We start from the raw sequence: 17202 nt of genomic DNA, 5'->3' as shown, positions 1-17202 counted from the left end.
AGCTTATCATACGGTACTCTACCTCAGGCGAGCAATACCTCGAGACTTCTTTAATATTAGACATCGCACACAACCCCACCCCTCGTCTTACCAGAGGTAGCGTCTCTGTTCTGCCGGTGCATGGAAAATCCCACCAGCTCTATATTGTTTGTTTTTTCGTTCAGCCACGTCTCGGTGAAACATAAGATGTTACAGTTTTTAATGTCCCGTTGGTAGGATAATCTTAGTAGTAGRTCATCAATTTTATTCTCTAACGATTGCACGTTAGCAAGCAGAATAAAAGGCATAGGGAGTTTAAACGCTCGCCTACGGATTCTCAGAAGGATCCCCGATCTGCGTCCCCTTTTCCGGAGTCTTTTCTTCACGCAAAATGCGTGGATCTGGGCCTGTTCCAGTTAAAGCAGGATATCCTTATCGTCGGACTCGTTAAAGGAAAAAGTTTCTTCCAGTCCACGGTGAGTAATCGCTTTTCTGATGTCCAGAAGTTATTTTCGGTCATAAGAGATGGTAGCAGCAACATTATGTACACAATAAGTTAAAAAAATAAGTTACACAAAACRCAWTTTTTTTAAATAAAATTGCACAATTGGTTGGGAGAATGTAAAACGTCAGCCGTGTTCTTCGGCGCCATCTTGCTTTTAACAACTCAGTTATAACGCTGGCACCAGTTCTAGTCCGTACATGTATATGTTTTCGCAGTAGGAGACTAATTAACATTTACAGAAGCAAATGTTTATAAAATCAGCAGCCGTATGTAGATGATGATAAACTCACTGGATGATTACTTTCCTGATCCAAAGACCAGTTAATTGGCTTTATTTGACTGTTGATGTGGTTACAGTAATGGGTACTTTCTGAATCTGGTACCAAGTGATACCTAGTAGAGTTAGCAGGTAGCCTAGCGTTGAGCAAGGAACCGAAAGGTCGCTGGTTCAAATCGCTGAGCCGATTAGGTGAAAAATCTGCTGACGTGCCCTTGAGCAAGGCACGTAACCCTAATTGCTACTGTAAGTCACTCTGGATAAGAACGTCTGCTAAATGACAAATGTTATTACTATGTATTTGCCATTTTACTATGTTATACCCGCTAGATAACTATTAAATAAAGCTGAATCACTACTTGTTATTGAAAAGACTGAGGATCATTTTCAAATAGAAAAATAGCATCACTTTTGTGTAAGATCAAGACAAGCATCACATCAGGGAAAACATGAAAGTGTTATGAACTTGCAGCTGCTCAACCCATATCCTCTACGACTATGATTCATACCCATATCCGCTGACATGACTTCATGTAGGGCAGAGCAAAGTGATACGGAGCCTACAGTAAATGCCAGTGCCAATGTCAAGTCCCTGAAATCATTCAGACACCTCAAGAGGTGTTGCTATGGCACCGTAAGAAGTTGTCTAAATCATCTTCTCATCGTTATGTATATCCACCACCTCAAACCTTTTAACACACCACACGCTTGTCTGACTGAGGAGTCTGAACATTATGTATGGCTTCTTAAGTGGAGCTGACATTTCATGCAACGAAGAGAGGAGACAAAACACATTTTCTTTCACTTTGAAAGTCCTTTGTGGTTTGCGTTGTAGCGCCATGTGAAGCAGTAGCACAAACATACCAAATAATTCATTCTAATGGTCCCAGCTGGCGTATATTTCAGAATTATAAGTCAAGATGTCTTAGCAGTAGGAGAGAGAGTGAGGGGGGGAGGAGAGAGAGAGATGGAGGAAGAGAGAGAGAAGGGGAGAGAGAGGGGGGGACAGAGAGAAGGGGAGAGAGAGAGAAGGAAAGAGAGAGAGATGGAGGAAGAGAGAGAGAGAAGGGGAGAGAGGGGGGGACAGAGAGAAGGAGAGAGAGAGAGAGAGAAGGAAAGAGAGAGAGAGTGGAGAGAGAGAGAGCGAGAGAGACAGAGAGTGTGTGAGGGGGGAAGGAGAGAGAGTGAGAAAGAGAGATAAATATGAAATAGCAAAGCCAAGATTCCTGTCTAGCTTAACAGATGCCAAAACCCACTCACATCATCATCTCAACTTTCTGAATCAAGATTGGAGAAAGGCAACTTTTTTTGGGGGGGGGGGGTGGAGCAACTTAATTGCTTGCTTTGAGATACATCAACTATTTTGCCAAACTTAAAAAAAGAATACACTTCAATTCGTGCACAGATTCATGCACAGATATTGAAAGAAAGGTAAAATAATAAGATGTGACAATCATTTCATCTGAAGGTTGTCTTCATGGAAATGAGACCACTGGTTTAGATCAGCAACTCACTCTGTCATTGTTATCAGTGAAGGGGAAAATGGCTTCCCATGTTTCTTAATGAGACTCAGCCAAACACATTGATTGCTCTCTATTCGATAGTATCTTTTTCATTAAAACAGCAATCACACTACRGTCATCATGGCTACTGGGAATCCCTTGCTCTGGACTGGACAACCAAAATCTTTAAGAGTCATCTTCCAATAACAACAAACATGATTGGATGCCTTAAACAGTTAMATTCTCCTTTATAGTGAACATTAATGGTACTGCACTATTAAAGCTACAAGTGTGTTTACAACAGAAACATCGACTTTATTATTACTACTGCTAGGTAAATTTGCCATTTGGTGGCAGAGGCCCACAAATTTGCCAAGCTGGTGTAATTGTTTGGGACGCTAGCCAAATAGTTAACTAGGGAGCGCAGGTGGCATCTGTGGCTAGACAGAGAGTGTGATGACCGGTACAGTAACAATGCCAACAGACCTGYTTCCGGAACCAACCAATGAACCAGATTGACCAAGCTTCCATCTGCACCTGTGCGAGGTGTACAGCTCTTGTTCAACAGGGAATATAAAAAACTGAAACTAAGTGAAAACAAAATGCTAATGTTTTCTACTCAAATATTTAAGTTTAACTTGAAGAGTATAAAACATGATGGCCCTATGTCTCTAGACATAACGGGACTCATGTCGTTAAAAAAGTTMACCTGGGGCTTCCCGAGTGGCGCAGCGGTCTAAGGCACTGCATCGCAGTGCTTGAGGCGTCACTACAGACTCGGTTCGATACCAGGCTGTGTCACAGCCGGTCGTGACCAGGAGACCCATGAGGCGGCACACAATTGGCCCAGCGTCATCCGGGTTAGGGGAGGGTTTGGCCTCGGTCGCCAGCTGGACGGTGTTTCCTCCGACACATTGGTGCGGCTAGCTTCCAGGTTAAGCAAGCAAGAAACATGGCGGCTTGGCAGGGTCATGTTTCGRAGGAAGAATGGCTCTCGACCTTCACATCTCCCGAGTCCGTAGGGGAGTTGCAGCGATTGGACAAGACTAACTACCAATTGGATATCATGAAAAAGGGGTAAAAGTACAAACAAATATATACAATATATACAGTACCAGTCAAAAGTTTGGACACATCTACTCATTCAAGGGTTTATCTTTATTTTTATTATTTACTACATTGTAGAATAATAGTGAAGACATTAACACTATGAAATAACACATATGGAATCATATGGAAAGTGTTAAACAAATCAAAATATATTTTAGATTCTTCAAAGTAGCCACCCTTTGACTAGATGACAGCTTTGCACACTCTTGGCATTATCTCAACCAGCTTTATGAGGAATGCTTTTCAACAGTCTTGAAGGAGTTCCCACATATGCTGAGCACTTGTTGGCTTCTTTTCCTTCACTCTGCGGTCCAACTCATCCCAAWCCATCTCAATTGGGTTGAGGTCGGGTGATTGTGAAGGCCAGATCATCTGATGCAGAACTCCATCACTCTCCTTCTTGGTCAAATAGCCCTTACACAGCCTAGAGGTATGTTGGGTCATTGTCCTGTTGAAAAACAAATGATAGTCCCACGAAGCKCAAACCAGATGGGATGGTGTATCGCTGCAGAATGCTGTGGTAGCCATGTGTTTTAAGTGTGCCTTGAATTCTAAATAAATCACTGACAGTGTCACCAGCAAAGTACCTCCATACCATCACACCTCCTCCTCCATGCTTCATTGTGGGAACCACTCATGCAGAGATCATCCTCTGACCTACTCTGCCTCTCAGAAAGACATGGGGGTTAGAACCAAAAATCTAAAATTTGTACTCATTTGACCAAAGGACAGATTTCCACCAGTCTAATGTCCATTGCTCGTGTTTCTTGGCACAAGCAAGTCTTCTTCTTATTGGTGTCCTTTAGTAGTGGTTTCTTTGCAGCAATTCGACCATGAACGCCTGATTCAAGCGGTCTCCTCTGAACAGTTGATGTTGAGATGTGTCTGTTACTTGAACTCTGTGAAGCATTTATTTAGGCTGCAATCTGAGGTGTAATTAACTCTAATAAACGTATCCTCTGCAGCAGAGGTAACTCTGGGTCTTCCTTCCTGTGGGGGTCCTCATGAGAGCCAGTTTCATCATAGCGCTTGAAGTTTTTTKCAACTGCACTTGAAGAAACTTTCAAAGTTCTTGAAATTGTCCATATTGACTGACCTTCATGTCTTAAAGTAATGATGGACTGTTGTTTCTCTTTGATTATTTGAGCTGTTCTTGCTATAATATGGACTTGGTATTTTACCAAATAGGGCTATCTTCTGTATACCACCCTTACCTTATCACAACACAACTGATTGGCTCAAATGCAAATTAACTTTTAACCAGGCACACCTGTTAATTGAAATGCATTCCAGGTGACTACCTCATGAAGCTGGTTGAGAGAATGCCAAGAGTCTGCCAAGCTGTCATCAAGGCAAAAGGTGGCTACTTTGAAGAATCTCAAATATAAAATAGATTTTGATTTGTTTWACACTTTTTTGGTTACTATATGATTCCATATGTKWTWTYWYATACTTTTRATKTCTTCACTATTWTTCTACAATGTAGRAAATAATAAAAAATAAAGAAAAACCCTTGAATGAGTAGGTGTGTCCAAACTTTTGACTGGAACTGTATATATTTCACCTGTCCATAGAACATTCTAGATAGGTKCGTCCAGATGCGTTTTGGCAAACTAAAGTATTTTGAACGACATGGGTCCCATTATGTCTGCTGAAAACCCAAACATTCCACAGTAGGAACCTCATACCAAGAGTCAAGCATGGTGGTGGTAGTGTTATGGTTTGGGGATTCTTTACTGCTTCAGGACCTGGACGACTTGACATCATTAAAGGAACCATGAATTCTGCTCTGCATCAGAAAATTCTAAAGGAGAATGTCAGGCCATCTGTCTGTAAGCTGAAGACAATGATCCAAAACACACAAGCAATTGTACATCAGAAAATAAAGAACTATACTGTTTTGGAATGTCCTAGTCAAAGTCCAGACCATAACCCAATTGTAGAACCTGAAGCGAGCAGTTTGTGCAAAAAAAACTACAAATGTTAAAGAGTGGGCCACAATCAACAACTACAAGAACATGTTGGTTGCAGTCATTTCAACTAAGGTGGTCCAACCAGTTATTGAGTGTAAGGGGGCAATTACTTTTATTACACAGGGGGCATTGGGGGTTGCAACTTTTCCAAATTTAATAAATGAAATAAGTATACAAWTGTTGTGTTATTTGTTCACTCAGGTTCCCTTTAATATTAGGTTTTGGTTGAAGATCTGACAACATTCAGTGTTAAAATGCAAATATAGAAAAAATTWGAAAGGGGAAAATACTTTTTCACGGCACTGTATATTAGTGAGCTATGKCTCAAGAATCCAGTATATATCACGCACGCACACACACACACAAAATTGCACCCAGGGGTAATCATTCAGTAATGGTTGGAGAGACAGAGAGACAGGGAGGATAGTGGGATGACGCCAATAACACACTGCCCAGACAGTTGACAACTATTTTCTTGAAGCATGAATCTGAATGGCACTAAGTAGTTCTACAGTATATTGACTCCTCAGCTGTGTTCACAGTGACCAATCAATGATGTTTGAGAAGGAAGTGGCACAAAGGCAACCTTTTAAAAGGGTCTGTGTTTGAATAGTGTCYCAAAGGGAAGCCAAGGATAACGTCCTTCAAGTGATAGAGTCAAACGTTGATGTATAAATTATCCACGGCACCAAGTGATGCACCAAACTGACAAAACGTTCAATCTGATGTAGKGTAGAYGTAATCACAGTACATGGCACATCGACGTCAAAATAGATGCATCATGTTGCATCMTGTCAAAATGTTGATATAGGATGTCCACATTTCATAAACATTACACAGGCATTGATCAATTACATTCTGTGTAGTTTTAAGCAGTGTGTCCCCATTACACCTAATGACTCAAGCAGTTACCTGCACCTTCATTATTCACAAACACTAAGCAGCAGATCCARCCATGACAGAGGGGCAGTTACACTGTATCAGACAGAAAGGKCTGCAAAGTGTCAATCAATACCTGCAGTGTCTTTAAAGTGAATGCAGTAACGGACTTCAAGCTGAACAATCTATKTAAGTACAGCAGGTTCCCATCATGCAACAGGTGTGTATGACTATGACATTTCCAGCACCATTACTATTAATAGTTTACCCAGCTCATCTAAACATCCCCATTAACCAAGCCTCTCCTCTGCCTCAGTCTGTCTGCCCTCTGATGTCTGAGGGGTGGTGTCCTTCACGGGTATTTCAGATCCCTTTGATTGCTACAATTAGTACCGTCATTATCCCTCTTCTGTCTGTCTCCTCCCTTCCACGGTCTATCTTAGTCCCCCACCGCACCTCTGCCAGTGTGTGTGTGTTTGTTTGTTTGGCCCTGCACTGCAAATAGGGCCTACTGCCCTCAGTGGAAAGATTAAATGCCACAGCCATGAAGACCAGCCACTACTGAGACACTTAGTCATTCACCCCCATCCATGCCCACGTTGTGCTACCACTGGGACCATGGGTTCTTCTCTGTGCGATGCCATGCATATTGGAGCTGGAGAAAAGATGCCAAAATGGGTCTAATTTCTGCAAATGGCGGGGGTGAAAAACACTCGGTGCAGTTAACGGTATGATTGCTGGTTTTGGTTGATTGGAGCCACATGATGGCGAGGTTGTATGTGGAGGGGAGTAAGCCCTATTTGCAGTACAGGGCCTAACAAATGAACAAACAAACAAAATCACACACACACACACACACGCACACACACAGGCAAAGGTGCAGTGGGGGACTGACAGTGTACTCGGAGCTTGATGGGATGAGACAGACAGAAGAGGGATAATGACGGTATTAATGGTAGCAATCAAAAGGGATCTGAATTAGCCGTGAAGGACACCACATCACAGACATCACAGGGCAGACTGAGACTGAGGCAGAGGAGAGGCTTGGTTAATGGGGATGTTTAGATGAGCTGGGTAAACTATTAATAGTAATGGTGCTGGAAGTCATCAAAGGAACAGAATGATGCGGAGGGGAAAAGTGTTATTGTGACACGCTTGTCAGATTGGATCGTAAACGTTGTCATTAGGTGACATTTTTTTTACAGATATGCTATTCAATAATGTGTGTGTAATGCTGATWGAATGTCTGAACTAAAGACGTGTCAAGTGCGATGATGTTAATTGCACAGTACTGTTGTACTGCGTGTGATAGGTCAATGGCATCTATACCTCGTCATGTTCAGCACGGAGGACTTGTATCTCAGTCGGACAAGCGTTTACAGAGCTGATATGTTAAACTAGAGCTTCTCCATAGAGCACAGTAACAGATGAAAGCGTCTAGAGCAGTGGAGGCTGCTGAGGGCAGGATGGCTCATAATAACGCCTGGAAAGGAGCGCATGGAATGGGATCAATGTATTTGATACCATTCCAGCAACTGAGCCTGTCCTCCCCAATTAAGGTGCCGCCAATCTCCTGTGTTCTAGAGCTACATATCGAATGTTAGACATGACTGYGCCCCTGCCATAGATTAGGGCCTAATGAATTGATTTAAATTGACTGATTTCCTTATATGAACTGTAACTCAGTAAAATCGTTGAAGTTGCATGTTGCGTTTATATTTYTGTTCAGTATACAGTAAGTACAGGTTTGAAGCCCAGGGCATGGTAGAGTAAAAAGAGAAAGAATATTAGACAACAAACACCCTTTGATCTTAAGAGAAGGKTTTAGACAAAATAAGCTATAAGGATAATTGAGTATGCCTTAGCCTACATGGTTCATCTCTGAGAAACTCTTCCTTTCCCACCACCGCTGCCCAGGGGAAGGCTCTTCAACAGAATCAAAAAGTTAAACTTCTGCCAAAGATAATATAGTCCTTGGAGAGAGGCTGTAAAAGAGGATAAATTATGCATGTAACACCTGGTCAACTTCAAAGGGCTTTAGATGCAACAATGTAGAATCTAGATGTGCCATCACTGTAGAGGTTCTCCTTGACTTTTAAGTTATTGGGTATAAGGGCTTAACAAGATGTTGTCTTTGGAATTACACTTTGGATCAGAGCTCCCAGCCTGTTCATCTGGCGCAAAGGCACACGCACACACACACACACACACACACACACACACACACACACACACACACACACACNCACACACACACACACACACACACACACACACACACACACACACACACACACACAGAGAGAGAAAGACACAGAGGGAGACAGAGAGTGTGTGTACCCAGGGAGGATTTCCTGATATTTATATTTCGTTTGACATTTGACAGCAAATAATCAAAGTCTCTGAGATGCAGACACTCTCACAGTAATGCCAATTCCATGGGATGTGGAAATGGGGGACGGGGAAGGCATTAGCTGTGGCACAAGGTTGTTGATTCAAAGTTTCCTAAAACTGTGGAAAAAGTGTGAAGCTAGGCCATTACAGAGACAAAACAGAGGAGGAGAGCACAAACTCAGTATCAAGAATTACTCACTGTCCAGATGTCAGAGGAGCAGAACTCTTAGTCACTGGTAGTGCTGTGGTATAGCTCGGCAGAGCGCTGAGAGTTACTGCTCTGGGGAAGTGACTGATTTAGAGAGAGTGAGAGAGAGCGAGGCAGTATCAGGCAGTACCCAGAACCTTCGCCATGACACTCAGCAGCAGCAAACATTTCCTTCCCCTCTCCTCTCTCAGCTTACTGGCCCTCCTGTACATATACAGTATTACTCAAACAACCATACCCCAACTAAATTAACCACTCGCATTCGCTTTCCGACGGGTGAGTAATATACAGTATATAATAATACGTGTCCAATGAAGAAATGGAAAGATATATYTCAGCTAAGGGGGGTTGTCATTGCAGCAAAGCCAAYGGGAGACGAAATATATGTCTATAAGCTAAGTTTAATTTCACAGGACATAAAGCTGGGCTTTTATTATTTGTTTTTCTCTACTGGAAAGTACTACACCTCAAAGCCATAKGGAATGTAGGAGCGTGTTGGAACAGACATTTGATTGGACATTTTAAATCACCGGYCRAATTCTTTTCAAGGCCCTGACACCAGCCCATTTCTTTTCCACGTGGCATTATTAGCCAAATATCATAATTTTCTACCCATTTGCCTCAATTGACCTGTGACCTACATGGTGTTATTGAAAATCCAATCATGGGGCCAGCTTCCCTGCTGTGATAAATTAGAAAGTAGGAGCCACCATTTAACATCTTCCAAACAAACCTACCAGGACTACTTTTACTCTCTTTGAAGAATTCAAAGTGAGAACATTTCCTTTTCGCCAAAACTCAACATTAAGCCCACCTGAGAAGTTTTCAAGATGCGTAGCGAGAGAGAGTGGAGAGAGGAAGATATGAAGAAAAAAAATGTAGAGACAGAGCGAGCGAAAGAGAGGCAAGTTGCGAGAAAGAAAGACCAGAAGCGAACAGACAGACGGACAAACAGACAGAGAGAGAGGAAGAGAGAGGCAAGAGGCGAGAGAGAAATACATGAAGCGAGCGAAAGACAGACAGAGAAACAGAGAGAGAGGCGAGAAGAGAGAAAGATTTGAAAGCAGTATTCTGCTTGAATGAAAGACACAAATAATATATTTATAGATTACAGGGAAAGGGGGTCACCTAGTCAGTTGTACAACTGAATGCATTCAACTGAAACGTGTCTTCCGCATTTAACACAACCCCTCTGAATCAGAGAGGTGCAGGGGGGGCTGCCTTCATCGACATCCATGTCTTCGGTGCCCGGGGAACAGTGTGTTAACTGCCTTGCTCGGGGGCAGAACGACAGAKATTTACCTTGTCAGCAAGGGGATTCGATCCAGCAACCTTTCGGTTACTGGCCCATAACTCCTACCCACCAGGCTACCTGCYGAAGTGAGCTGTAAACTTTTGAAAGACCAGTGCAGTCAAAAACTAGATTTTCATGTGTTTTAGATATATTTCCACATGATGAGGTTAAATAATACTGTGAAATTGTGAAGATTATGACAATGCCCTTTTAGTGTAAGAGCTGTTTGAAAAGACCACCTGAAATGTCAGCCTGTTTTGGTGGGATGGAGTTTTGGCCTGCCTGGTGACATCACAGGTGGTAAATTACACTGAACAAAAAAATAAATGCAACATAAATGCAACACATATCATATATCTCAATTAGCCAATCCCCATCAGGTGATATGGTCCTTCTCACAGGCATTGCAGCTCCGAAGGAGGCTATTAATGACGACAGACACATCATGGACGCAACTGGGAAGTCCTCCTTGTTGTTCTGTGCAAGAAAGTTATATTCCAAAACAGACTCTGGGACAACAGATCCCAAATGAATACAACTACAAAAAAATACAAAAAAAATACATTTTTTAAAACATTTTAAAAGCAATAAAGCTGATGCAAAAGATCAGAGTGTTTAAAATGTTGATAAACTATTATGCTATTTCTTCAAATTATAAGCACAGCAATGCCCACACGGCAGTAGGCTATAAGCGTGAATGTTCCAAAATGCAATTAGCAGGAAAAMAMCGTTCTCCAAACACAACACATAGGTTGTTAATAGGACTAGGAATGTGTCTTTTGCTGCTGGACAATGAAAGAAAGTTGAGAACATGAGAGAAATACTGGTTTCAATGGCATTTGAGGAAATGTTTATAAAATGATCCCCTTAACGTTCCTATGGTCGGAACACGGTAAGATATGACTCATAAAATGAAAAACAATTCAATTACGTTTATGGTTAAATAGTTTCAAAACGTTGACTGCCTCCGTTCAGATTGCAAGGTGGGGGATGTTGTGATGCACAATAGGTACGGGCCTTTCTCTCCGATCTGAAAGGAAAGTGACTGGAGTATGAGAGAATCAAGCCTTTAGATGTTAATATTAATTATCCAACCTACATTATATTTGGTAAACGTAACTGGTGTTTAGCTTATAATAAATGTAATTAAAAGTCTCATTAAAGTTTGTCAACATTTTTAGGTACCTCCCTCCTGTCAGCATCGGTCTGGACATGACAGACTGTAGCCAATACGTATAGGCTATCACCCACAATTTGGCATGTAGGTTAAATATTTATGTACATTTACATACACTTATGTTTTTCTTAACAGAATAGCTAGAGATTTTTGGTTTTCAAATCAATTTAATTTGCTATTTTGGTTATTGGCCTTGGTGCCCTACCAGATGGCCTCGGTGCCCTAGCAGATGGCCTTGGTGCCCTAGCCGATTGGGCATCTCTAGAAAGCCAAATGGCCTTGCCCCTAAAATCATGAAAGAACTGGGACATTTTCAGCTTCCAGGAATGGTGGGCAGATCCTTGCAACATGGGGGAGGCAACTATCATGCTGAAACATGAGATGATGGCGGCGGATGAATGGCATGACAATGGGCCTCAGGATCTTGCTGCGCATTCAAATTGCCATCGATAAAATGCTACTGTGTGTGTTGTCCGTAGCTTATGCCTGCCCGTACCATAACCCCATCGCCACCATGGGACACTGTTCACCACGTTGACATCAGCAAACCGCTCACCCACATGACGCCATACACGCTGTCTGACGACGTCAGCCTCCTGGAGGAGGAGAAGCATTGTTGTGCCCTCTTCACGACCGTTAGTGTGTTTGGRCGATGATAATTCATTAGYGATGTGGACACCGAAGAACTTGAAGCTCTCGACCTGCTCCACTACAGCTCTGTCGAGGTGAATGGGGGCGTGCTCGGCCCTCCGTTTCCTGTAGTCCACGATCAGCTCCTATGTCTTGTTGATGTTGAGGGAGAGGTTGCAGAGGGAGGTGTTCGGTCCCAGGGTCCTTAGCTTGATGTTGAGCTTGGAGGGCACTATGGTGTTGAACGCTGAGCTGTAGTCAATGAACAGCATTCTCACGTGGGTGTTCTWTTTGTCCAGATGGGAAAGGGCAGTGCACAGTGCAATAGAGATTTCGTCATCTGTGAATCTGTAGTAGGATTCGATCTTGGGCCTGTATTGGCACTTTGTCTGTCTGACGGTTTGTCGGCAGGCGTAGTGAGATTTCTTCTAAGCTTCCGGATTAATATCCCGCTCCTTGAAAGCGGCAGCTCTACCTTTTAGCTCAGTGCGCATGTTGTCTGTAATCCATGGCTTCTGGTTGGGATGTGTACGTACGGTCACTGTGGGAACGACGTCGTCAATGCACTTATTATTAAGCCAATGACAGATGTGGTAAACTCCTCAATGCCATCGGATGAATCCCGGAACATATTCCAGGCTAGCAAAAACAGTCCTGTAGCTTAGACGAGCAGTCTCTGTCTATGCCCTGCGGCATTCAACAGTGTCTGTAATGTCACTCTGCCCTGTGGCGTTTAGCAGTGCCTGTAATGTCACTCTGCACTGTGGCATTTAGCAGTCTGTGTAATGTCACTCCTTGGCTTTGTGAGTTTAGCAGTGTCTGCTAAATGTCACTCCTGTCCTTTTGGAGTTTAGCCCAGTGCTCTGTAATGTCACTCTGCCCTGTGGACGTTTACACAGTCTGTGTAATGTCACTCTGTTGGTTTAGCCAGTCGTGTAATGTCACTCTGCCCTGTGGATTTAGCAGTGCCGTGTAATGTCACTCTGCCCTGTGGGTTTAGCAGTCTTGTAATGTCACTCTGCTTGTGGTTTAGCAGTCTTGTAATGTCACTCTGCCCTGTGGCGTTTAGCAGTGCTGTAAGTCACTCTGCCTGTGGCATTAGCAGTCTGTTAATGTCACTCTACCCTGTGGCGTTCAGCAGTCTCTGTAATGTCACTCTGCCCTGTGGCTTTAGCAGTCTCTGTAATGTCACTCTGCCTCTGCGTGTTCAGCAGTCTTGTGTAATGTCACTCTTGCCCTGTGCTTCAGCCAGTCTGTGTAATGTCAACTCTGCCCTGTGCGCGTTCAGCAGTCTCTGTAATGCACTCTGCCCTGCGGCGGCAGCTTAAGTGATTTTTTAACAAAATGTATTTCAGCTGTTTACAGCAATTTAACTTGAGTTGATTAAATTATCTGTACGAAAAAGTTAATTCTATAATACTTGTGGAATATATAAAAATACTTGCTTCATTATGTTTTCCAGTTTCTCGTGAAAAATACTTGCAAATGCATACTTATTTCATGTAAAAAACTGAAATGGTCTATGTCATTCCTTTTCCATTTAATAGACGTCTCATCCCAAACGAACTTCAGTGCGCCACGTACTGCATGCCATCATTACTTCATCACTTTTTCTCACTGGTCCCCCTGGGAATCAAACCCACAACCCTGGCATTGCAAGCACCATTTGTACTATCCCCCGTGGGAATCAAACCCACAACCCTGGCATTGCAAGCACCATTTGTACTAGTCCCCGTAGGAATCAAACCCACAACCCTGCATTGCAAGCACCATTTTTACTAGTCTCCCGTGGAATCAAACCCACAACCCTGCATTGCAAGCACCATTTGTACTAGTCCCCCGTGGGAATCAAACCCACAACCCTGGCATTGCAAGCTCCATTTGTACTGGGCCCCCGTGGGAATCAAACCCACAACCCTGGCATTGTAAGCACCATTGTACTGGTCCCCCGTGTGAATCAAAACTACAACCCTGGCATTGCAAGCACCATTTGTACTGGTCCCCCATGGGAATCAAACCTACAACCCTGGCATTGCAAGCACCCTCCCCCTTGACCAGCATAAAAACATCCTGTGGCGGACTGCAATAGCATCGAATAGTCCCCGCGATATGCAACTGTTCAGGGACGTCAGGAACCAAATACATGCAGTCAGTCAGAGAAGCAAAGGCTACTTTTTCAAGCCAAAATTCACATCCTGTAGCTCTAACTCCAAACGTTTTTGGACACTGTAAAGTCCATGGAAAGAAGAGCACCTCCTCCCAGCTGCCCACTCACCCTGAGGCTAGGTAACACGGTCACCACTGAATAATCCATGATAATCGAAGATTTCAAAAAGCTTTTCTCAACGGCTGGCCATGCCTTCCTCCTGGCTACTCCAACCCCCGCCAACAGCTCCGCCCCCCCCCCCCCCCGCAGCTACTCGCCCAAGCCTCCCCACTTCTCCTTCACCCAAATCCAGACAGCAGATGTTCTGAAAGAGCTGCAAAACCTGGACCCGTACAAATCAGCTGGCTAGACAATCTGGACCCTCTCTTTCTAAACTATCCGCCGCCATTGTTGCAACCCTATTACCAGCCTGTTCAACCTCTCTTTCGTATTGTCCGAGATCCTAAAGATTAGAAGCTGCCGCGGTCATCCCCTCTTCAAGGGGGTGACACCCTAGACCAGACTGGGCAAACTACGGCCCGCGGGCCACATACGGCCCCTTAGGCTTTTTAATCCGGCCCGCCGAACTTGTCCAAATTATAGTAAAAACCTCTTTTTTTCCCCTTTCCCTGCAATGCCCACGTTTCCCCAATAGATGCGCACTCAAAACACATTGACCGTTGTTGGAGTGCGCGTATTTTCTCTTATTTCACTTTAATTTTCACTTCGTTTCACGTCACCATTAAGCGAGAATTGCCACAACAAAACCAACTCCAGACTTTGATGCACTGGCAAAAAAGGGAGACCAACAACACTGTTTCCCACTGAAATGGTGAGTTTTTCTGCCTGTGTTATGAAAAAAATGCATATGGAAAGTTTGGAAGTGCGTCTTTTAATTAAGAGCAATGCGCATTTACGCACAGCAGCGGTACAGTAGCTTTATTAACACGCCGCACATCGCTCTTAATTTAAATTTAAATTTTCAGCTGCAGTAGGATATTTAATACACCTATGTCTGTGTGCTTGCAACGATACACGTGTACTGTTGCGCGTGAAGGCGAGGGCGTCCGTGGCGAGTTTGTAGAGCGCCGCGTCAGACAATCCATCCATGATTTTGCGGAGTTTAACACAAGTAGATATTATTGAGCTTGAGTATTTCGTTGTGTAATAATATGTTTGAATGTGAAAGTGATTCAATTTTTCAATAAAATTGATTTCTTTAACTTTGCACCTTCGATTGAAACTTATTAAAAACAGACGCAATCTGATAAATACAAAGTGCGTATGTTATTTTAATCTATTTACATCCTCATCCCGGTATCTGCGAAAATAGTATGTAAATGCCAATCTTGCATATTCCTTGAGACAAATTTATTAACTGATAAGGGCTATTTTTCACATTTGAAAGACAGTTAATAAATTGGGTTGTAGTGTTCTTACTGTGCTATGAGGTTTGCACACACTACATTTAATGCCTAGTATATCCGGCCCAAACACTCCCTCCAAATGCTCCTGGCCCGCCCCTCTGTCAATTTTAGAACCCATTGTGGCCGCGAGTCAAAAAGTTTGCCCACCCCTGCCCTAGACCCAAACTGTTATAAGCCTGTATCCATCCTGCCCATCTAAATTCTTCGAAAGCCAAGTTAATAAACAGATCACTGACCATTTCGAATCCCACCGTACCTTCTCCGCTGTGCAATCCGGCTTCCGAGCCGGTCACGGGTGCACCTCAGCCACGCTCAAGGTACTAAACGATATCATAACCGCCATCGATAAAAGACAGTACTGTGCAGCCCCTCATCGACCTGGCCAAGGCTTTCGACTCTGCAATCACCGTATTCTTATCGGCAGACTCAATAGCCTTGGTTTTCTAATGACTGCCTCGCCTGGTTCACCAACTACTTTGCAGACAGAGTTCAGTGTATCAAATCGGAGGCATGTTGTCCGGACCTCTGGCAGTCTCTATGGGGTACCACAGGGTTAAATTCTCGGGCCGACTCTTTCCTCTATCAATGATGTCGCTCTTGCCTGCGGGCGATTCCCTGATCCATCTCTACGCAGACGACACCATTCTGTATACTTCTGCCCTTCCTTGGACACCGTGCTAACTAACCTCCAAACGAGCTTCAATGCCATACAACACTCCTTCCGTGGCCTCCAACTGCTCTTAAACGCTAGTAAATCCAAATGCATGCTTTTCAATCGTTCGCTGACCGCACCCGCATGCCCGAATAGCATCATCACCCTGGACGTTTCCGACCTAGAAATATGTGGACAACTATAAATACCTAGGTGTCTGGCTAGACTGTAAACTCTCCTTCCAGACTCATATTAAACATCTCCAATCCAAAAATCAACACTAGAATCAGCTTTCTATTTCGCAACAAAGCCTCCTTCACTCACGCGCCAAACTTACCCTAGTAAAACTGACTATCCTACCCATCCTCGACTTTGGCGATGTCATCTACAAAATAGCTCTCCAATACTCACTCAGCAAACTGGATGCAGTCTATACAGTGCCATCCGTTTTGTTACCAAATCACCTTATACCACCCACCACTGCGACCTGTATGCTCTAGTCGGCTGGCCCTCGCTACATATTCGTCGCCAGACCCACTGGCTCCAGGTCATCTATAAGTCTATGCTAGGTAAAGCTCCACCTTATCTCAGTCACTGGTCACGATAACAACACCCACCCGTAGCACACGTTCCAGCAGGTATATCTCACTGATCATCCCCAAAGCCAACACCTAATTTGGCCGCCTTTCCTTCCAGTTTTCTGCTGCCAGTGACTGGAACGAAGTTCTGAAGTTGGAGACTTGTATTTCCCTCACCAACTTTAAACATCAACTATCTGAGCAGCTAACCGATCGCTGCAGCTGTACATAGTCCATCTGTAAATAGCCCACCCAATCTACCTACCTCATCCCCATACTGTTTTTTTTATTTACTTTTCTGCTCTTTTGCACACCAGTATCTCTACTTGCACATCATCATCTGCTCATTTATCACTCCAGTGTTAATCTGCTAAATTGTAATTGCTTCGCTACCATGGCATATTTATTGCCTTACCTCCTCACGCCATTTGCACACACTGTACATAGAGTTTCTTTTTTCTATTGTGTTAT

The 17202-nt window shown here is 43.5% G+C and overlaps 1 protein-coding gene across 1 annotated transcript in view; it reads right to left on the bottom strand.

Moving 5' to 3' along the window:
* Nucleotides 1-15184, bottom strand: part of LOC111958287 (atrial natriuretic peptide receptor 3) — a 102458-nt gene extending 87274 nt beyond the window's left edge. Inside the window, exon 1 of the mRNA XM_070437147.1 lies at nucleotides 15118-15184. Coding sequence (XP_070293248.1) covers nucleotides 15118-15184 — 67 coding nt within the window. The remainder of the gene's footprint in view (nucleotides 1-15117) is intronic.
* Nucleotides 15185-17202: the final 2018 nt, after the last annotated feature.

This window comes from Salvelinus sp. IW2-2015, linkage group LG34 (assembly GCF_002910315.2).
Source record: "Salvelinus sp. IW2-2015 linkage group LG34, ASM291031v2, whole genome shotgun sequence".
Taxonomy (NCBI): Eukaryota; Metazoa; Chordata; class Actinopteri; order Salmoniformes; family Salmonidae; genus Salvelinus; species Salvelinus sp. IW2-2015.
Note: the sequence above shows the minus strand (reverse complement) of the source record. Positions and strands in the feature narration are given on the sequence as shown.